At 47.9% G+C, this 22550-nt stretch overlaps 2 protein-coding genes across 2 annotated transcripts; one reads left to right on the forward strand and one right to left on the reverse strand.

Annotated features, from left to right (window-relative positions):
- Nucleotides 1–745: 745 nt before the first annotated feature.
- Nucleotides 746–3939, forward strand: rnf41l (ring finger protein 41, like). The gene is made up of 5 exons (XM_062539779.1): nucleotides 746–951; nucleotides 1427–1566; nucleotides 2279–2417; nucleotides 2648–2768; nucleotides 3208–3939. Exons 1-5 carry the CDS (start codon nucleotides 746–748, stop codon nucleotides 3454–3456), a joined length of 855 nt encoding a protein of 284 aa, XP_062395763.1. The 3' UTR covers nucleotides 3457–3939.
- Nucleotides 3940–4473: 534 nt separating this feature from the next.
- virma (vir like m6A methyltransferase associated) lies at nucleotides 4474–21496 on the reverse strand. The gene is made up of 25 exons (XM_062539374.1): nucleotides 21413–21496; nucleotides 19035–19147; nucleotides 18244–18330; nucleotides 17915–17963; nucleotides 16575–16740; nucleotides 16358–16477; nucleotides 15723–15974; nucleotides 15140–15424; nucleotides 13931–14828; nucleotides 13039–13569; nucleotides 12624–12778; nucleotides 12435–12517; nucleotides 12232–12325; nucleotides 10799–11385; nucleotides 9902–10137; nucleotides 9517–9757; nucleotides 8811–9028; nucleotides 8474–8606; nucleotides 8120–8236; nucleotides 7524–7681; nucleotides 7107–7203; nucleotides 6850–7016; nucleotides 6210–6562; nucleotides 5751–5900; nucleotides 4474–4815 (listed from the first exon to the last, which is right to left on the reverse strand). The coding sequence occupies exons 1-25, from the start codon at nucleotides 21473–21475 to the stop codon at nucleotides 4634–4636; spliced, it is 5535 nt and encodes a 1844-aa protein (XP_062395358.1). The 5' UTR covers nucleotides 21476–21496; the 3' UTR covers nucleotides 4474–4633.
- Nucleotides 21497–22550: the final 1054 nt, after the last annotated feature.

Raw genomic sequence — 22550 nt, forward strand, 5'->3', positions numbered from 1 at the left:
CTCTCACCTGAACACACATGTGCAGGAACAGGACAGGATTAAAGCTCAGAGAGAGAGAGAGAGAGAGAGAGAGAGAGAGAGAGCAAGATGGGAGGGGGAGTGAGTGAGGATTTAATTCTCAGTTTGTGGGCTGGTGAGAGATCACCACCCTCCTGCAGTGCTTGCACAGGGAAAATGGGATCCCTACAGAGACATGAATGTGTCTGTCCTTTCTCTTGATTTAAACATGCACACATGCAATATTGTCTTGTTTTTCTCCAGGGAGCTCTTGTCCCTTGATACTGTTTGTGTATGAAAGAGTCTTGTCTTTCTTCAACTCCACCTCTTGGTGATCAACAGTTGGCTGCCCTACGTCGCCAGGACAACCAAACCACACCTTGGAAACAGAGGAAGATAACTAGGAAGAGGAAACAGGGAGTTAGCAGAGCGAGTGAAACAGACAAGGAAAGGAAACTTTTGCCTCAGGTAAGGATTTCTGGATTATAATGGTTAAAATGTTCTGCTGCTTGTAATTTGACTGCATGTGTTTTAGAGTATCTGTCTGTGCAATGCAGATTAACTAGCCCTCTCTGTTTGGTGCATGCAAGTTTATTACATGGTGTATTTTTCTAGTGTGTTCTTGCGCTGACATTTTATTGAGCATGCTGGAAAGTAATGCATATTTGATGTATATTTATTTGAGCAATAATCATCTAACATGCTATGTGTGTGTGTGTGTGTGTGCGTGCGTGTGTGTGTACACAGAATGGGTTATGATGTTGAGAGATTTGTGGGCTACGTCAACGAGGGCTTGCTGTGTAGCGTGTGCCGGTGTGTGTGCGAGGACGCTGTGATGTCGCCGTGTGAGCATGTGTTCTGCAGGGCGTGCATCAGCGCCTGGCTCTCCCAGCACTCCACCTGCCCTGAGGACCGCACTCACCTCACCCACACTCAGCTGCGGCCGCTCTACAGGTAACGTACACAGACCACTGCATCAGTAGCAGGACCATTTCAGAGTTATTGCTTCCTTGGACATCCGTACACACACACAAACACACACACACACACACACACACACCGCAGTTTGCCCTGATCTTCCACTTATGGAAGGGACTATTATTTCCAAATGGCTGCTTTTTTAAATTGTTGCTATCCGACTGGTTTGCATATCAAGAAAATAATTAAAAAGTCTCTCAGTGCACAGTTTTTAAAATGCTGGACAAAAACAATGGTGCACCAGCACTTTTATTGTTCCCTGAGGTTGTTCCAAATTATTCAGTGGCTGAACTTTATTTATTATAATGCTAATTATGATGTTATGATGACAAATGTTTCGCTTTTGGGCACAGTAAAGTGTCTAATTAACTTTGAGAAGTTCACTAATACATCATATCCATCCACACATGTCAAACTGTAGCAATACTGTGGTTGAATATTGCTGTGTTAGGTACATGCGTAATGACCTGATGCGGCTCCAGATTCGCTGTGTGTTCCACGTGCACGGCTGTGATGTCATCAACTCACTGGAGTCCTTGCACACTCATGAGGCAGATTGTGACTACTCTCTGCTGACATGTAGCAACACAGGTATACGATCACCACACACACACACACACACACACACACACACATACACAGGGAATTGCCATGCTATATTGAGCAGCAGCACATGGAGCAGACATTAGCCCTTTACAAGAGTGTGACTACTCTCTTTTGACACACACACACATACAACAGTAGATTGACCCAGAGCAGCGCGGGGGCAGACGTTAACCCTTTACCTGATAGACTGGTTTTATATTTCTCTGAATGATTAATGAGGAAACCCCTGAGTTATAGGCTCGGAGTGTCCTTAAGTGCAGTCACAATCAAACTGGCCAATGAGATGAAAGGGGAATGGATGCCAGCTGCTTAACAGTAGACTCATATATCACTCTCGATACAGGCCTACATTAACTATGTGTGTGTATGTGTGAATCTTTGTGTGTGTGTGTGTGTGTGTGTGTATGTCATCAGCAGGAGGGCAGTACTTGTGTTACCTATGTGGTAGGTATCGTGTGTGCATAAGATCACAATTTGAGATGTGCTGCAGTGTGTGTGTGATATGCTTGTGTGTGTGTGTGTGTGTGTGCGCTGAACATTGCTTGCGTTAGTACTCTCCCTGCATGAAGTCGTAGATGTTTCCGTGGGGCATTAAGTGTGCTGTGTATAAAAAGTCACCCTAAAAAAAAATTTAAAAAAATGGTTTCATTCACAAACTCGTCTTCCGCTCCCCTCCCCCCGTTTTCTCCATTGCAAGGTTGTGAGGTGCAGGTGTGTCGCCGAGACCTGGAGGCTCACCTCAGCGTGTGTGAGTTTGGCAGCAGATTGTGCTTCGGCACAGACAAGGACACACACACCTGTGTCACAGAGCTCCGCACTGAGCTGCAGCTCCTGAGGTGTGTGTGTGTGTGTGTGTGTGTGTGTGTGTGTGGCCTTGTCACTCAAGGCGGCAGCTTTCTTCTTTATTGTCTTGTGCTGGGTTTCTGAATCCGCGATGGCTGCAAATTATTGTGATGATCGTCAAAGATAATAAGGAAAAAATGAAAGTTGATCCACACAGTAATAATGTTGTTGTGAGTTGTTATATAAAACGAATTATAATGATGTGTGTGTATTTGTGTTGCAGGGCAGAGTGTGTGTGTAAAGTTGAAGAGCTGAGGTGTGAGATGGAGTCACGGCTGGATTCCCAGCGAAGACACATGGTGCAGAGAGAGAACTTATTGAAGAATGAAGTGGAGGAGCTTAAGGTAGACACACACACAGGCAACATTTCTGTAACAACATCAGTCATATATCTTTAGCAATTCTTATTTAGGTGCTCAAGCAGCATTATGTCTGTGGGTAGCTCGTTTTATGATGCAATTCTTAAAAATTCATCTTGATGGTAGATTTTCATGTAAATAGTAAATATACCGACGGACACTCTACCATATTTCCCCCCAGACTTTTCAGACCAGCCTAGGCTTTTCACTTTGTAGTTTTAGGCTTCAGGTTGTAAATCCGTAGAAAACTGAATTTACAGCATTTCATGTAGTAAACAAAGGGAGACAGTTACCTGTAATTACTGCCAGCTCTAATTATGTTCATTCATTTGCGTGGCAACGAGACAAGTCTGCTGGTCGTTAGTCAGGGAGCCAAGTTTCCCAAACCAAAGCAAACCCAGCTCCGTGTACTGCATGTGTCTAGGCCCAGCTGTCCTGTGTGATGTCTGACGTGTGCCTGCTGCTGGCAGCGGAGCGCTCCCGTCGGCAGGAGCTGGAGAAGGCCGAGCTGGAGAAGGCAGAGCTCCTGGAGCTTCTGAAGGAGGGGCAGAGGCAGTCCACGCCCACTCACCAGGCCACGCCCACGCCAGGGGAGGGGCCCCGCAAGACCGGCCCACGCAGCCTCACTCTGGACTGCATTAAGAGGAAGAGTAAAGAGGTCACGGTCATCTAGCACGGAGCCATTAAAACTTCACACTTGCTCTACAGAGCATACGCCTATCTTCCTGTAAAGACTGAACTGTGAATGGAAAACATCTGGATATCAATGAAATCTGACTTGGACTTGGCTGGCTGTATAGATGAAACCAACACAACCTCCAGGCTTTGGCAAGTTGTGCATAAGACTTGAGCAGTGAGCTTCTGAGCTCAAAGGTTCCATAAACGGGGTCTCATTATTCAAACGGTCAACACTGAGCTGTTTTTCTGCACATATAAACTTATAGACAGACACACATTGAAAGGAAATGTCAAATTCTGGTCCCTCTAGGAATACACACAAAATCATCTCATCTCCTGTAAACCATTCGTCAGTATTGTCATGCTCACTGTGACTTCCTTTTCATAACTTCACATTTAATCCCAGCCTGTCCAAAGACAGAGAACAATTGCCACAATTACTAACATCTGAACCAGTAATGTATAGTTTGTGTGTGTGTGTGTGTGTGTATGAGAAAACTTATTGGGGCCTGTGTGACTTTTTGCATTCAATTGTTATCACAGTTTTTTGATTGTCTTACATCATGAAGATAACAATTAGTTGAACACACAGTTGCATATACAGACACATGTGTGTATTTTCGAACTGCCATTGAAACAAAAACTGCAATAGGAATGTATGTCTGTGCATTTTTAATAAAGTTTTACCTGTGTTCCCAAAGAAACCCATCTCTACAGAATTGCTCAGTTTTGGTGTGTGTGTGTGTGTGTGTGTGTGTGTGAGTGATCCCATGGAGGTCACTGAGACACATCTTAGTATCAGCTCATCACTTGTGCCCAGGTAGGGTGCCATGATTCCAGTTTCTTTAATCCAGCAGCTGTGATTTGATTTCCCTCTACTGTAGTGTTAATGATGCCCACTGTGAGGGTCATGATCAGATCCATCTCTTGGTACAAATGCTTCATCTGCTGCCAGTGTGGCGTGTCAGCCAAAGCCCAGGGCACTGAAAAGAAGGTCAACACAGACGCCTGCTCCAACAACGCTCAGACTTTTACTCAACTCAACACCATTAAAAATACAAAACATGATGAAACAAAAAAAGCATTATCCACATAAAGACATGTCCAAATGTGTCTCTTAGACACAAAGGCATTTTCCGATTGGTCCGTTTGTGAGGCCTTCAGTCAATTGGTCAGCGAGTGAATGAGCGTACATGACGACCGCGCCCACCACTGCTGAACTTCCCCTGGGAACCCCGCCCACTGCTGCTGCCGACCCCTCCTCCGCTGACGCCAGGCCCGCCTCCGCCCATCCAGGATAGGCCGGTCCCTCTGCCTCGAGGAGCCCGGTCCCTAGTAGCCAATCGGTATGCACCTGGAAGAACGAAGCCAGCAAAAGCCAGGAGGAGATATATTTTATTACAGACTACAAGTTACACAGAACAATACGCATATGTGACATGACTCCATAGGGGGATTCGACTTGATGTAGCCGTCTGCAGCCGTCTTAAGATGACTGCATAAGGGTACGTTCAGACTAAGCGTCTTTTTCTCAGCTGCCGGCGTCTGTTTTACATTATAACCCTATGGAGGAGACCGTGTTTTCAAAAAAGTTGCCGGCTTTTTTTAAAACGCAACTGCAACCGTCTTTTTTCTGCAGCTCGAAGTTGAGAAATGTTCAACTTCTGGTGGAAAAACGCCTTACGTCATGCTGTCTTTTTTACAACTGACCAATCACAAGCGGATTAACGAGACCTGTGGTTTCCCATCACAACAGGTAAAAAATGGTGAAGGTGACAGAACATCGGCCGAGAGAGTCGTTTTTGGTGAAGGTGACAGAACATCGGCCGAGAGACTCGTTTTAGGTGTCTGAGCTTTTGGGAAATGTTTGACATGACTTCACAACTTTGCCTTAACATACTAAAAGCAATAGTCAACCCCATTTTTCTCTTTCGCAATATTTTGTGTCCACACGTATGTTAGTCACTTCGCCTATCGCAATAAAAACGCGTCCGGCTGCTTTTGGAATAAAAACGCTGGCAATTTTTTTTTTTCAAGATGAGAAAACGGTCTGCACAACTTCTTTTGTCAGAAAAAAGACGCTAAATGTGAACGTAGCCTAACGTGATTATTTCTGAGATTCTGATATGTTTTCAAACCGGAATTGTGCATAAGTCATGGTTGAAAACGTATCAGAATCTCAGACATAATCACGTTATGCAGTCATCTTAGCTTAAGACAGCTGCAGACGGCTACATCACACTGAATCCCCCTAATGTGTTGCCGTGGTATGTACAGTAGGCAACGTACCTGTGGGTGGTTGCCGGGCGGTGATTGGTCCCCTGGCGAAGTTGCTCTGCCCCCCACGTGAGTCGCTGTACGTTGCTCTGTGAGCCAGAGCCGTCACCTGAGCACTCCAGCTGGAGCCTCCACGGCCTCCCTCTCGACGAGGGTAATTACCTGAGAGACACACACACACACACACATTTAGTGTTGTCACACATTTAGCTTGTCATATGTTTCTAATTCATATATTTTGGAATTCATATATAAGTGTATGTATTTTGCTAATAATGTTTAGTATGTTAAGTATTACATTTAAATTTCCGGTTATCGCAATTCTTTTGTAGTATTGGTGCACCACTACTTTTGTAGGATTGTGCATCACTACACACATTATTATTCATCTGCTCAGGGCATAGGCTTAGGTAGAGAAGTGTGAATAAATCCAAGTTATTTGTAGAGGTGTGCATCATCACTGGGTCTTACTTGTGAGCAGCACACTCTTGGGGGCAGGTGGGGTGAAGAAGCGGGTGTGGCTGGGGAAGCCCCCCCTCCCTCGGCTGCCTCCTGTGAACAGGCCTCTGGTGGGCGGCTTGGCTCCGCCCTTGGGCGGGCGCTTGGGGAGGATGAGCCCTGGCGACGGGCCCACGTCCTTGTACTCGGCCGCCAGGAAGTCGTCCACGTGCATGCTGGGAGGGCGGCTGGTGTTCTGCTTGCGCTGGCGGAAGATGTCGTGCGGCCGGCCGCCGGGCCCCTGGGAGAACATGCCTCGGCCCCGGCCCCGCGGCTGGGCCATGATGTGCGCTCGCTTCGCCGGCTCCACGTAGTCAGACTTGCCGCTGCGAACACAACACACACAACACACGTTAGACATGTTACCACTGCATATAAACACACACAACACACACGATAGACATGTTACCACTGCGCACACACACACACGTTAGACATATTATGATATCAACTACACACACACAGAAGACCATGCAAATGACATTGAATGAAAACCTGCAATAAGGTTTGTGGGTGTGCAGGTGTACAGAGCAGGCTTGTAGCCAAAGTGAAATATTAATCCGCATAGTCAAAAAGTCAAAGTCTGCCGTTTCCAGGTTTTCACTGAATGTACCTGGAGGTGATGAAGGTCTCGTGCTTGTGTTTGCCCAGTCTGAAGCCTTTGATTGGCTGCCGGTGCACCGGGGAGGTGGGCTCAGACAGGAAGGAGTGCTCCAGCTCTGCCTGCAGGTCAAGATCAGGAACACACTGCTGGGCGAGTGACAACATGTCCACCTTCACCTGCAAAAAAACATTCATTAGAACACCATTTTCCATGAGTGTTCCCTGTTCACTTTTCCTGGTACTCCCGACACGTGGCCGTGCACTCACCATGTCCAGGTCACTCTCCAGCTCCTCAGCGGTAAACGGAGAGAACCAAAGTGCTTTGAGCTGCTCGTCCATCACATCAGAGAGCACATACACCGTCCTGCAACAATCACATGATCAGACACAAACACACACACACACACTATTCTCAATGTAGTTCTCTACAAATAACTGAGTTTTGCTATGGCAATTATAATGCACACATATAGCATATGTTATGAGTGACTTCAACTTTAATGTGTAAAAAGGTCTTCTATACATTCATCTAAACACACACATGTACCTGTGGTTATACTGCGCCCGATACATACATTTCACATTTCCCTGACCATTTCACGGCATTCTTTACTTGAGTAATCATATGCATGTGACAAATAAACATCCTAGTATCCTCGTATCCATCCAATCCCACACATGTACCTGTGGTTATACTGCGTCTGCAATGTCTCAGGCTGAGGGAGGTTGGGCTCAATGTCAGGCTCACTGGGCGCCGTGTCAGTAGAACTCTCCAGAACCTGTCTGAAGGCAGTCAGGCCTTCCAGCAACGTCTCCAGTGTATCGTCGTTCTTTGCCTGCCCCTACACACACATACACAAACACACTAGAACATGAGAGCAAGCCCTGCATACCCACGAGCATCATCTCCATGTCTATACAGAACTACGTGTGATCTGGAGATTTGAAGGCAAAACAGATTTGTAGAATAGAAAGCGTAGTGCATATCTGTAATATTGACAATTACTTGTAAAAATCATTTCTACAGTTTCAAAATGTGATGCACACGTACAAAACATTTGAATCCATTTGAATTCCATGTGTGTGTGTTTTCGATGGGAGTGTGTGTGTGTACCGTTGAGTGTGTGTTTTGGAGGGGAGTGTGTGAGTGTGTGTAGCGTTACATGTGTGTTTTAGAGGGGCCTGTGTGAGTGTATGTACCGTTCCGTGTGTGTGTGTGTGTGTGTGTGTGTGTTTTTAGAGGGGCATGTGTGAGTGTGTGTAGTGTTCCGTGTGTGTACCGTTATGTGTTTCTCCAGCTCCACTAGTGCATGCTCCTCAGAGTCCTCTTTCCACTGCAACAGCTGCTTCATCTCATACACACTCAGAGCCGCGGAGCGCGAGTCCATCTCCTCATCCTGCACACACACACACACACACACACACACACACACACACACACACACACACGATAAAAGCAACAAAGGTTATTTTTACATCCCTTAATGAAGATACAAAGCTGCACGCGATACTGTAAGAGCTATCTCATTTCTGGAAGCTTCAGGGTCTTCTGGGATGACATGTATTATTGTGAGACATATCCACACACACACACACACACACACACACACACACACACACACACACACACTTACCACAGAATCCGAGTTGAGCATTTGTCGGAGGAAGTCAAGCAGAGCGGAGAGGAGCTCAGGGGAGTCTTTAGAGAAGGAGCGGATCTCCCTCTTCAACAGAGACACCACCACAGTGTTGTGCTTCTTCACGGAGCTGAAACACACACACACACACACACACACACACACACACACACACACACACAACAAACAAAAATGAGTGAACTTTGATTTTCAGAGCACCTTGTTGTGGTGCTGTGCCTACACATCTTAAAACACATACACACACACACACACACATTCTGAGGGGAGAATACAGAGTGCATCACTAAACATGTACACACACAAACACACACACCTCTTGAGATGGTGGAGGCCGTAGTCGTGTTCGGTGAGGATCATGAGGCTGCGCAGGCAGGTGAGCAGAAGTGTGTGTGTGCTGGGTGTGTGTCCCAGCACGTCAAGGAGCCCGTCACAGATGCTGGACAGAGCTTCTCGCGCTGGGAGAGCGTTGGCCAGCTGCTCCGCCTCAGACACACAGCCCTCCCCAGAGCCACTCACACACATGGAGATGTCCTGCCACAACACACACACACACACAAAGAGTTAATGGCACCCATTGGAGTTTTATTTTTTACCGTAACATAACCTTCACAAAATCATTTTGATGGCACATAACCTGCTACTGCATTGCACATATCTGTACATTTTGTTGTTCAGACATTGTTCATATTACATAGCCATATTTATTCTGCTCTTATAAGGTAACTGCTAATAAATGCACATATTTATATTTCATTTCTATTACTCTCAACCACCAAGCCAACTGTACACTACTGTCTACACTGTGCGTAAATAGAGTAGTTTATAGCTTAGCTTGCCCAGCACTGCAAAGAGCAATGACCAAAACTACTCAAATCAAAAAGAAAAGATTAAAAATCAAATGAATATTTCTGGTCATTTGTTGTTAAACATAATTAGTTTTTTTGGCAGATTGCACTGACCATAACAGTAGCTAACATTAATTGACCTTTAAATTAAACTAAACTAATAATTGTCGCTACCTGATCACAGAGGGACTGGATGATGGAGGCGGCGAGCTCGGCGCTCTGCTGTAGTGTGATGTTGGCGTCGGCTGGGGGGAGGAGCAGAGACAGCAGAGCGGGCAGCAGGTCCAGCCCCTCCACCGGCCCCTCGCGCGCCACCCCGCCCAGCAGGGCCAGCATGGCCGCCTTGAAGCAGCGCTGAGACGCCAACGAGTCCAGCAGCGCCAGCATCCGGGGCAGCCGCGGGCACGCACGCTCCCTGAACAACAACACAGAATATTGTTAGTTACGCTTTCCCTCAAGAAACTGTTCTGCATAATATCTGTATATATCAGTGTGTGTGTGTGTGTGTGTGTGTGTGTGTGTGTGTGTTGTACAAGAGGGTGGTCGAGGGTGGTCTTACGGCTGTAGCTCCTCCTGCAGCTGCTCGAGGAGCGTGCGGACGGCGAGGGTGGCGGTGGGCGCGGCCAGGTCGCAGAGCTGGACGCAGACGCGGCGCAGCATGGCCTGGAGGGGCGGGCAGCTGCTGACCGCCACGCTGCGCAGCACCTCCGCCAGCGGGCCCGCCTGCGCCTGCAGGTGCATGCTCCACAGCTTACGCGTGTTCAGCGCCATGCTCACGTCCGGCACCGACAGAGCCTGGCACACACGCACACGCACGGACACACGCACGGACACACGCACGGACACACGCACGGACGGACACACGCACGGACACACGCACGGACACACGCACGGACACACGCACGGACACACGCACGGACACACACACGGACACACGCACAGACACACGCACAGACACACGCACAGACACACGCACAGACACACGCACAGACACACGCACAGACACACGCACAGACACACGCACACATACAAACAGACACACAGACACAGACAGACACACACAGACACACACAGACAGACACAGACAGACACAGACAGACACAGACAGACACAGACACACAGACAGACACACAGACAGACACACAGACAGACACACACAGACAGACACACACAGACAGACACACACACACAGACACACACACACACACACACACACAAACAAAAGGAGAAGACGGGAGAGATTAGGTTTGCAGGCACGAAAAAAACCAAACATATAATTGAAATCTCAATGAAAATGTATTTTATGCCATAATTTCCTTTTACACAATAACTCTTAGAACTACAGAAAATACTACTGTGCAGAGTGGAGTATGTAAGAGTTAAGAAATCTACAGTGCTGGTAACTGCTTACGTCTGTGTATGTGTGTGTAGTGTGTGTGTGTGTGTGTGTATCTACCTGTGTGGTCTGCATGGGCAGGGGCAGCGGCAGCAGTTCGGAGAGCAGCGTGAGGCCGCTGAAGATGTTCTCCGGCGCCGCCAGGATGGAGCCGAGCACCTCCTTGAGCGTGAGCGACCAGCTGTTGCCCGCCAGCGTCTCCTCGGAGCCCAGCTCGCGGCGCCCGCCGCCGCCCGCCGCCCGCGTCAGCGTCAGCAGCGCGTCCACCAGCTCGGCCTGCACGCGCAGCTCCTGGCCGTCCAGCCGGCCCGACGCCGACGGCGTGGAGCAGAGGACCGTGTGCAGCGCCACGCAGACGGCCGGGATGCGCGCGTCCCTGCACTCGTGCCCAGCGGCGCCCGTGGCCGCCCCGCCCGTAACCACGCCCTGCAGCAGCTCGGCCAGCATGGTGCGCAGGAGGCGCAGCGTGCAGCAGGCCAGCGACATGACGGCCGCGCGCTGGGCGCCGGGACCCAGCGGCCCGTGCAGGCGCCACGGCAGCAGCAGCAGCTGGCACAGCTTCTGGAGCACGCGCACGAACGTGTCCAGGCCCTCGGCCGAGAACAGCGCCATCACCGCCACCGTCCACTTGAGCTCCTTCTGCTGACCTGAGGCAGGACATCAACCACATCACTCAACACCAACGTCATATCTACAGTCCGCTACCACACATGCTGTTGTAGACATGTACATTAGATATGTGTCTTGTGCGTGTTGCTGTTGTAGACATATACATTAGATATGTGTCTTGTGCGTGTTGCTGTTGTAGACATATACATTAGATATGTGTCTTGTGCGTGTTGCTGTTGTAGACATATACATTAGATATGTGTCTTGTGCGTGTTGCTGTTGTAGACATATACATTAGATATGTGTCTTGTGCGTGTTGCTGTTGTAGACATATACATTAGATATGTGTCTTGTGCGTGTTGCTGTTGTAGACATGTACATTAGATATGTGTCTTGTGCGTGTTGCTGTTGTAGACATATACATTAGATATGTGTCTTGTGCGTGTTGCTGTTGTAGACATATACATTAGATATGTGTCTTGTGCGTGTTGCTGTTGTAGACATATACATTAGATATGTGTCTTGTGCGTGTTGCTGTTGTAGACATATACATTAGATATGTGTCTTGTGCGTGTTGCTGTTGTAGACATATACATTAGATATGTGTCTTGTGCGTGTTGCTGTTGTAGACATGTACATTAGATATGTGTCTTGTGCGTGTTGCTGTTGTAGACATATACATTAGATATGTGTCTTGTGCGTGTTGCTGTTGTAGACATATACATTAGATATGTGTCTTGTGCGTGTTGCTGTTGTAGACATATACATTAGATATGTGTCTTGTGCGTGTTGCTGTTGTAGACATATACATTAGATATGTGTCTTGTGCGTGTTGCTGTTGTAGACATATACATTAGATATGTGTCTTAAGCGTGATTGGTTACCTGGGCCAAGTGTTGGAGGACACGCGACGTGGCAGAGAACTCGCAGAGCTGTGGTGAGTCCCGACCCCTCGGGGGTCATCAGGTTCTCTATATTCTGATTGGACACAAAACATAGGCGCTTAAATGGACTGTCATCCCAATCACATCTTGTTCTGATCATTGGCTATGCTCTGTTCTGACCACACTATGGTGGTTCAACTCACCTGTTTGATGTACTCGATGAGTGTCGGGATGGCACTGATGTCAAAGCGCAGCTTCTCCAGGGGCTCCATCCATTTGCCGAGCTCTACAGGTGACAGAGACACAGCTCAGTGAACACTTTAACCCACACACCACTGGACCAGGTGAGCATGACGGACCTGTGCTCTTGTGCACCTGTGCACGGCACTCACCCAGCAGCTTGGCGTTGTTGTCGTCCGCTTTGCACGCGCTCAGGAGGGTGGCCCCGTGGTTCTCCAGCATCTTGATGTCGTTGGAGTTCTGCACCACCAGCAGCAGCAGCATGCAGGCGTAGTTATAGGCCACCGACTTGCGCACCTTACCCTCACTGCGCCAAGGAACACAAACAAACAGAGATGCCAAGTCTTCATCAGGGACCGACTTACAAGCTAAAATAAGCTAGCATTCAGTATCTCCGTATCGGAGCGCTGCTTGTTGGCTGATGTGACTATTTATATAAGTTTGCACATTATTTTCAACCAATCATTTCTCTAGACTGACCACACATAACGTAATGGCCCCTTGACCACTGTGATGTGAAGATGTTTGTGGAGGTGGTGGGTGTGGGTGAATGACCACTGCGCTCACCCTTGGCCCTCCTTGGCATGCTGCTGCAGTATGTTGGTCAGACAGGTGATGTTGTTGTCCAGGCAGAGCGTGTGTGTGAGGGCGTCTCTTCCGCCCGGGCTGAAGCTGATCAGGTACAGGCTGTTGAGCGTGGACAGCACCACCGGACCCTCCCCGAGACCCTCCCCTTCTCCTTCCAGCCCCGCCTCCATCAGGTCGGCCACGCCTTGCAGCGCGTGCAGCACCTGCACCAGCCACGCCCAGAAGCTGTCCTCCAGCGAGCAGGCGTCGCCGGCCTGGCCCGCCTCCTCCGTCTCCGTCTCCATGAGCGTGTGCGTGAGCGGGTGGGCGAGCGCGGGGAGGGGCGCCAGGACCCTGAGGAGCAGGTTGGTGGGCTGGTGGTGGCTGAGCAGGAAGAGGAGGCCCGGCTGCGACTGGGACAGGAAGCGCAGCAGCTCGCGCACCACCTGCACCAGGCCCGGGTGAGCGGCCGCCGCCGGGTGGGACATCACCACCGCCAGCGACTCCAGGAAGTGACACGCGTGCATGTACCTGCGCACACACACACACACACATGCACACACAGGTTGAAATCCACACTCCAAACATGCGGTCAGACCACTGGACGTACTGGTATTAATCCAATACAAAATGATCAACACTCACAGACAGAGCACGTAGAAAGCTCCTTTCCATCCCGCTCATACACACACGGACATGGACATACAGTGGTTGAATGCCACTGAGGCAGACTATGATGTTTAAGGGCTAGAGGCCCTTTCAACAAGAAAACTACTTCCACTGCATTCAGATAACAAGTGGAATGTTCAAACAGAAACCTTGTGGGAACAACTATGCTACTGATAATGGAACACTTGAAACAGTCTACACACACACACACACACACACAGACCTGTAAAGTGTGGGGTAGGGGTCATTTGTGTCCACTGGTCCAGTGATGCGGGCGGAGGTGGGGAAGGCTTTGGTGGGCGGCTGCAGCATGCAGTGTGGCGCCGTCACCAGCAGGTGGAGCATCTCCTCCAGCAGCCCCTGCACGCGCTCCAGCTCGCCCTCCTCCTCGGCCTCGGGGCCTCCTCCCGCCTCGCCGCGCTCCTCCGCGTCGCCGGCCGCCTCCTTGTCCCCGGCCTCCCTGTCGGAGGTGTCCATGGGGCCGGCCCCCCCGGCGGTCCTCTCGGCCCAGGCCCCGGCGCAGCGCCGCAGCTCGGCCAGCAGCTCGTAGAAGTGGCCCTTCTGCAGCACGGCCGCGCCCGCCGTCACCACGCGCACCGTCTGGTCCAGCAGGAACAGCTCCAGCAGCCTCTGGTACGCGCTGTTGGCCTCCCTCTTCTCCGCGTCTCCTCCACCACCTCCTCCTCCACCTCCTCCTCCTCCTCCACCCTTGTGTCTGTGCCCGAGGAGCACCTGCATGCCCAGCGGCTGGTCCACGACGGCGTTGAGGGCGCGCAGGGCGTTGAGCTTGAGCGCCGAGGACACGTGCTCGCCGAACAGCATCTCCAGGAGGGTGGCCAGCACGCCGCGCTCCAGCAGGCCCGACACCGCCTCGCCGCCGCAGTCCGCCAGGGCGCACGCCAGCTTGGCGCCCGCCTTCAGCTGGCGCAGGTTGAGGGCGATGGGCTGCGACAGGGCCACGCTGAGGGTGAGCGCGTGGCACGCCCAGCCGATCAGCCGGTCCAGGTGAGCGCGCGCCGCCTCCGGCTCCTTGGCCACCAGGAAGCTCAGGCCCTTCACCAGCACCGGGGGCACCTCCTCCAGCGCCATCACCCAGCGGGGACCCAGCTCATCACTGCCCCCTGTGGAGCACACACGCACGCGCACACACACACACACACACACACACTCGTTAACCAATAGTGCTCATCATGTACACATTCAAAACTACCATTAGACACCATGTATTAAAAAATCTAATTCACTACACATTCAGAAGCAATAGCATTCAGAAATGCTGGCAAAATCACGCATAACCATGGCCACAACCATAATAGGTGCAATCATGATATATTTATCAAAACCATTCAGACTCATTTACACTTAACAACATCAAAAACACTAGCAGCACACACACACACACACACACACACACACACACACACACACGTACCAGACTCCAACAACTCGGTGAGCTTGGCGGCAGCCTCGGCCCAGGGGGAGGTGGGGTCGTCCAGGTCCTGTCTGTTGAGGCAGATGAGCTGGGCCTCGTAGGCGGTGGTCTGCGGCGGCGTGAAGTGCTGCAGGGGCCGCAGCTCGCGCTCGTACGGGTCGTACTGGACGCTGGGCACCGACGCCAGGTCCTCGGCTGTGTAGTCCACGTCGAAGCTGGGCAGCTTGAAGGCGCCGCTCTCCAGGTCCTCCTCGTCGCTGGAGATCTGCTCATAGCCATCATCTCCTGTGTACACACACACACACACACACACGTACACACACACACGTACACACATGTACACACATGTGTACACACACACACACACACACACACACACGTTACTGAATGATACTGCATCACTATATGAATGAGCCAACTTCTCTCATAAGATATCTAATCTATTCAAATAAAAATCATTCAATCAAGGCTTGTCCTTCAGGCCTATCATCTTATCTTCACACGCTGGGCACTTCACAGACATTCATACATACTAAATTGGTCCCAACTGTTTTTTGGGGAAAATTCATGAATCCAAACTCACCACCTTCTCCTTCCTCGTCCATCTCTTCCTCTTCCTCCTCCACCTCTGCCTCCATCTCTTCTTCCTCATCCTCTTCCTCGTCAGGCTCGGTGCCCTCATCTGTCGGTTCCTCCTCCTCTTCCTCCGGGTCGGGACCTTCCTCCTCCTCGGGCTCGGGCTCGGAGAGGAGCTCGTCAGCGCGCACCGACCCCGGCTCAGGGGACACCGCCTCCAGGAACTCCTCTCCGTCAACGCTCTCGTCCTTCACCGGGCCTACACACACACACACACACACACACACACACAGTTAATCATCAGGAGACGCACTATTTCCTCACACACACAGTTAATCATCAGGAGACGCACTATTTCCTCATTACAACACACACACACACACACACACACATTATTACTATATTGCTATATGTTGGGTAATACACACAATATAATAACCCTAATCTTACCTTTGTGATTCAAAGTTCATGAATCACACATCCAGTCTGAAACAATATGCCACTACCCACTCATTTCCACCAATGGATCACTCACAATTAAGCACCATCAGCTAGTTCCATTTATTCTAGAGGCCACCTCTGTGTCCAGTGCCTGCCACATGTGCTGGCTGGAGCATGAAGAGGTCTCACATCTCATCTCACCTTGCACAGCGAGGGGGTCCTCGTCGTCGTCGTCCGGCGGGGGCGGACCAGGGGGGGTGCGTGGCCCTCGGGGCTGCGGTCTGGGGGGGCTTCCGTTAAACTGCTCCTCATTTTCCCATTCTGCATACATGCATAGGGACACACACACGTTATAGCATGGCCAAAAGATCTGAACTACAGCATTGTGGTTGTAGGTGTTCAGTGAAGTCTGCCTCACCATGTTTACTCCCCCTCTTCTGTGCGGGCTGTTGTGGAGGTGGAGGCGGGGGTGGAGGGGGCGAGTGTGTGTCGCGGTCGTGCGAGTGGGAGCGCTCCGCCGTCCCGTACACTGCCACCGTCAGGCATGTGTACCAGCCTCGCAACACTAGACCATCTGTGTTGACCTACACACACACAGCAACAAAAAGATATTAATGCTTATACTGTATGCATATATTGTCTTATTTCCATTGCATCATGCTTGATAGCTTCTTCTCTGTCCACGATTCTGGTTACCCATCTCTTGCAGTTTTGTCCAAAACCACGTATATTATATTTTAACGAAGGACCAAACAGAACACAGTGGAGCGGTATCTCACCCCTCCCTTCAATATTCCCACAGATAACACCACACACATTATCATTTCTGTTTGAGAGACAGGCTGCCCCCACTTTATTTGTATCCAGTTTTCGGAGCCTGGGCTGCCTATTGAGATGGTTTGTTTTAACAGTGTGCCGACGGCATGAGCAGCTAGTGGATCATGAGGAAATGATTGCTGAATGTCACAAAAAATGCTATGGTCTTGAAATGGCATATGATGGCTGACTGCACCTTTAAGAAAGACATACCTGCCCCCACCCATGCCTCAACACACCTTCCCTCACTCTCTCGCTCAACCAGGCACACCCTTTCACAGGCACAAGGAAAAAGCATGAATGCAGGGAGCATTTGAGCACAATTTACCTAAGGCTAAGTGTGTGTGTGTGTGTGTGTGTGTGTGTGTGTGTGTGTGTGTGTGTGTGGTTAATTTGTCTCAAGCAATCTGGGTGGAGGTGGAACATTAGGCCTGAGGCGGGAACACCATGTACCTCAATCTCTCTCTCTCTCTCTCTCTCTAACACACTCACACTCTGTTCTGACAAAACCTTCATCTCTGCAACGCTACCAAGAACAGCATTAAAGAAAGACGCAAAAATGTCACTATTGTTTTTACTGTTTTTGAGGAATTGAGAAGACAGCAGACGGGCCTTTCCCTTCTCATGTTGCAATTTCCAAGCAATACCATAATGGTTCATATCTCAGAATGCACTAATGCTCTTTAGTTAAACATGTTGTGGTTGTGGCAACCTTGGGTGCAGTGTAGGGCTGTGTAGTCGACTGAGGCACTGTAGATAGCAGTGCAGACTAAACTGGCATGGGGATGTGTCAGATGTGAAGCCTCATCCTGGTAATGCAGTTATCAGGATCATATCTGCTCCTACAGCTAGTCAGGTTATGCTAAAAGCAGGTGCAACACGGCACATGAAAACAGCAGCAGCTGCGGGGAAGGCTGGAGACAGGCCTGCATGCAGTCTTACCTTTCCACTGGGTCTGAAGACAATGGACTTGTTTTCATCATACTCCAAACTGAAAAAAAAACATACGGAATTATGAGTGACTAAACTCCTCAAACAAACTGTTCACGTGTTTGCATGGCCACCGTTAAAAAAAAAAAAGAGAAGAAAACATTTAGAACAGGATTTCGTGTCTTTGTTCTCTCCCTACCAAAACAATATGGGAGTATTGTTTTGGACAGGTTTTGTGAGTGTGTATGTGTCCAGCCCCCTGAAAAAATGAACTGGAATATTGGTTTAGTATTTAGTGTGTGAGTGTGTGTGTGTGTGTGTGTGTGTGTGTGTATATATACCTGCCAAGACGGTGAAACACCGGTGTATTGGATTTAGACAGATTGTTGTAGAACAGGTCCAACTGGAAAGCATGTGGAGCCGTCTCCCTGTAGGTGACATCAAATATCCATTGCATTACAAATCACAGCTCTAATCCAGGTGCAGGGAAACAGGGAATACTGGATTTCGGATGCAGACTGACTACTGGATTTTCAGCTACAAACAGTTTGGTCTGACTAATTGTCTCAGTATTCTTTTAACAGAGGCATGTGTGGGAGAGTTTTGAATTAAGGGTTTAACATGATGATCGGACAGGACACAATACGAATGAAGGATTCAAATCTTGGCTTCCAAGAATTTATGGTGAAATTGATAGGAGAGGATAGGAGAGAGTGATCGAGAGACAGAGAGAGAGAGAGAGAGAAATGAAAGGACTGGACAGCAGGGTGAGGTCATAAGAGAGTGGGAAGGAGGGAGGGAGTGGTGCAGAGGGGATAACAATAGAGAGCAATGCAATAGAGAAGTTCAGCTAGACTGGACAATAAGATGGTGTGGAGCGTCTAGGGCATCGGCATCATGTACAGCGGTCTGTTATTTTATGCCTGACAATAGCCTCATGGGGATAACAAGGAGCAGGGAAGCTGTAGAGCTGTAAAGTTGCCTGAATTCTCCTTTGAATAACTAACTTAAATAAAAGAACAGTCAGATATGTTCTTATTAAGCTCGAAGCCAAGAGCAAGTTTTGATGCAGCTTCAAGGTGCTAAGATGTCAGGTAGATTATGCACTGAAAGCGTGTTGATGTGGACTTACCCAAAAGCTCTGCTGTCTGGGAGACTGCTGTGAGCTTTGATACCTGGAGGAATGACTCGAATCTCCGTCACCAGTACGCCACAGGGAAACCTCACCACATCTATATTAGTAAGCTGGGGAATTAACACAAACACAAAAGAATAAAATCATATTTATACTGCCAAATATTCTTTTAAAATCACAAAAACACAAGTGTGCATTTATTCTTGGGTTGAAAGGAATGTCTATTAGGTCACAAATCGTGATTCTTCATAATGAACTTTCAAATTGTGAAAGTGACACACATTGATCGCATTTTTCTGTTTGTAAACATGTGGACTACGGTATTTATCATCCCCACTGGAAGGGTCTGCAAGAGCATCAAAGGCTCGTAGTACCAACTTTTCTCAAGTTAAAATTTTTAAGAATGCTCAGGTTGCCCAAAGAAATAGACTATATTACATATTGAAAATATGCAATTGTAGCCTAATATTTCTAGACTCATACTAGAATCAAAACAATTGCTAAATATCGCTGTAACACAGGACATAAGGCAAGGTCATTTTCTGTGCTATAAGTTATCAGATATTTTCAAAAGACATTGTATCATTATCTATTTTCAAATCATACACTCCCTGGCCCACGCCTGAATGGTGGCACTGTGCCTGAAAACGTTAAGCCCTGTGTGACATCATACTGGACACCTCTGCCCATGCACACCCATTACTCTCACACACACAAGCACTCTATAGACACGCAACTCCTTAAAGGAGAATTCCAGCGATCCTTCACTTAGATATCTCTAGATCACTGATACAATGCTACACTCTGGGGGCATGAACATGGGGGCTCATGAACATGCCCCCAGGCCCAGAGTTTAGCACTGTAGTTGTCTAGCTGTTGGTTGCAGTAACTCAGACATAGTAACTTTACATTTCCACTTCAGTGGAAGTACAAAGTAGTTGCCTTCAAATGTACTTAAGTTTTGAAAGTAAAAGTCCTGAAATGTATTATGACTAATACAGTTGCATTTACTACTGTTGAAATGATTCAGCACAGCCATAGGCAGTCATTGAGCCGGACAAAATCAACTAAGAATTGTTATAGAAAGAACTAAAAACAAACTATAGTGACATCTTATCTTAGATACTTCAAGGGTCATCACATTTTGCTTTGTTGAATGCTTTATACTTTTCGGACCAAAACAAGATGTTCCATGTATTTGATAGTGTCAGATTGTCTATTATTGTCTATCTATTGATCATTATATATTGTCAATCATCATTAGCTCAATGGTGTAGGGCTAGGTAACATCAATATTGTGAAAAGGGGTCAACAAGGTACAGTAAATACTAGTGAATATAACAATAACATTGGTTAGGGAACAGCATTATTTAAAGCCTAGCTCGCTTAATAGAAAATACACATGTATTTGGACAGTCTTTTTTCCAAAAGGACCTTCAGCTGTACCTCAGTTGTCACAACATGTAGTGGAGTAGAAACTAAGATATCTGGCCTGAAGTGTACTCTAGTAAAAATAAGAAGTTTAACAAAATTGAAATACTCAAGTAAAGTACAGAAACAGATACAAAATGTAATGTCCACCACTGATGTGGACAGGGGGCGGGCACTTGACAAGGCAATGACACTGATGCTATGCCGTTACACACATGAAGCACCTGAACTAAGCCTTCATAGTGAGACTGAGCACTTTGAGTGTACTGTAATACTATAACACAAATAGAGTAGTCACACAATACAACTAGTGTAGTCATACAAGAATCTGCAAACAGCTTAAGGTACAAAAAAAGTCAAGACAGGAACTAGCATGCCAAATTTAGTCAATGTAAGAATCTATCTAGCACTAGTATACATCGCGAAAAGAGCGTTGAGACGTGAAAACGGTCCGATTTTACTAATATAGCTTAAGAGTTCGACTTAAATCTCCACACGTCGTGAGCCAGCCCACATAAGACAGACATCCACTTATCAACTACATAAGAGGCTGCCTGTTATGTTAAACAAGCATGTTGGGTAAAGCTAGCCCTTCTTGTTGGCTAGCGTAAACATGATCAGCTAATGTGCTGTAATGTAAATATGATGCTAGGCATGTATATGTAAATAATAAAAAGTTGTTAGGTGATGGACGAACTAACAGTAGTACGACTTGGTCCACCGACCAACTTCCCCACAACTACTTAGAGTCTACTAGTCAGTTGTGAGTGGGGAAGTGGTCAGCTAGCTAGCATACGGCAAGTTAGCTAAACAGCTACCTGCAGCAGAACGTGAAGCGATGCTGATATTTCCCTACAGCTGAAATAGTGAACAAACAGCGGTATAGTTAAATATTATACAAGAGCGGTGTGCATGGTTTTCTTTCTGTCATGTGGCAAGTTTACCTCTGCACTTTGATGCTTGAATGTATCCAAAAACAGAAGCTCCATTGAGGAGTCCCCCGCCATCTTTTCTTTACACGACGGGGCAAGTTCCTGCTCTGGCGTCACGTCCGGTGCCTTATCTCAATCAACACAGTCCGGCCCCTATGGTCCGGCCAGACAGCTAGACAGTAAAATAGATAATGTTTTTTTTTCATGTAAAACTAAGCGCACAGGTAGTATTTTATTTAAGGGAGCACATGCTGGAAGGTAGGCCTAAGTGCAGCTTAACTAGCAGGCACATATTAAACTAGGCCTAACTAAACATCAAGCCTATCAGCATAGGCCTTAGGCTACAGTAGAGCCTTAAAACAACAGGCTACCTCTAAGATAGCCCTAATACACTTATAATCACAATGATGTTTTATTTTGTTTATGTTGTTATTTGAGAGCAAAGTTAACAGGGGCCTGTACTACGAAGGGAGCTCAACCTACCCAGATGTAACCCAGGGTTACTTTGCTAAACCGGGGTTGACAAAACCTGGTTATCTTCATTGGTGCTAATCGGTACTACGACGCTGAGTAAGAAGTTGATTTGTTGAACTGGGGTTAACCTCATCGGAGTTGGTGCGCGTTCACATAAAATGGTCGGGTTGCAGCGCATATCACCACTTTTAATGATGACGCGATCACGCTATTTTACGCATAAGGAATGAGCAATGATTATAAAAAAGTTGCGAGGAATTAAAACCCACTTTACGATACATCAAGTACGTCGGCAGCAAACAAAGCAAGACAAGGCTGTTGGCAACGTAGGCTATTGCAGATCGGATATATGAAAGTAAAGTTTTATTTCATGTTCCTTAAATAGCCTATGTGTTACGGAGGATTAATAGCTTGCGGAATGTCTGAAATGTGTTGAAATAAATACATATTGAGTTCATAAGAGTCCTACAGATGCAACACAATTCATGCCATGTATATTAATAAATATTAATACAGGATAATTGAATGTTTAGCCCCATTGACTGATTTAGTGTATGCCTATCCTGTGAACATTTTAGATGGAACGGCAGTGCCGCTGGCAGCAGGTGAAAATGAAACTCAAGAACATTCAGAAGGTTTATAGGCCTATAGGCCTAGCTTGCATTAATATTTCTTA

The sequence above is a fragment of the Sardina pilchardus genome, chromosome 6 (assembly GCF_963854185.1).
Source record: "Sardina pilchardus chromosome 6, fSarPil1.1, whole genome shotgun sequence".
In the NCBI taxonomy this organism is placed as follows: Eukaryota; Metazoa; Chordata; class Actinopteri; order Clupeiformes; family Clupeidae; genus Sardina; species Sardina pilchardus.

Excerpts from the sequence above, each read along its gene's own strand:
- virma (XM_062539374.1), bottom strand. The coding sequence starts at position 21,475 with ATGGCGGGGGACTCCTCAATGGAGCTTCTGTTTTTGGATACATTCAAG. Across the intron at positions 8,237-8,473 it reads TGCTCAACTCGGATTCTGTG|GATGAGGAGATGGACTCGCG; the intron begins GTAAGTGTGTGT and ends GTGTGTGTGCAG. Across the intron at positions 7,682-8,119 it reads AGCTGGAGAAACACATAACG|GGGCAGGCAAAGAACGACGA; the intron begins GTACACACACGG and ends ATGTGTGTGTAG.
- rnf41l (XM_062539779.1), top strand. The coding sequence starts at position 746 with ATGGGTTATGATGTTGAGAGATTTGTGGGCTACGTCAACGAGGGCTTG. Across the intron at positions 1,567-2,278 it reads GCTGACATGTAGCAACACAG|GTTGTGAGGTGCAGGTGTGT; the intron begins GTATACGATCAC and ends CTCCATTGCAAG. Across the intron at positions 2,418-2,647 it reads ACTGAGCTGCAGCTCCTGAG|GGCAGAGTGTGTGTGTAAAG; the intron begins GTGTGTGTGTGT and ends TTTGTGTTGCAG.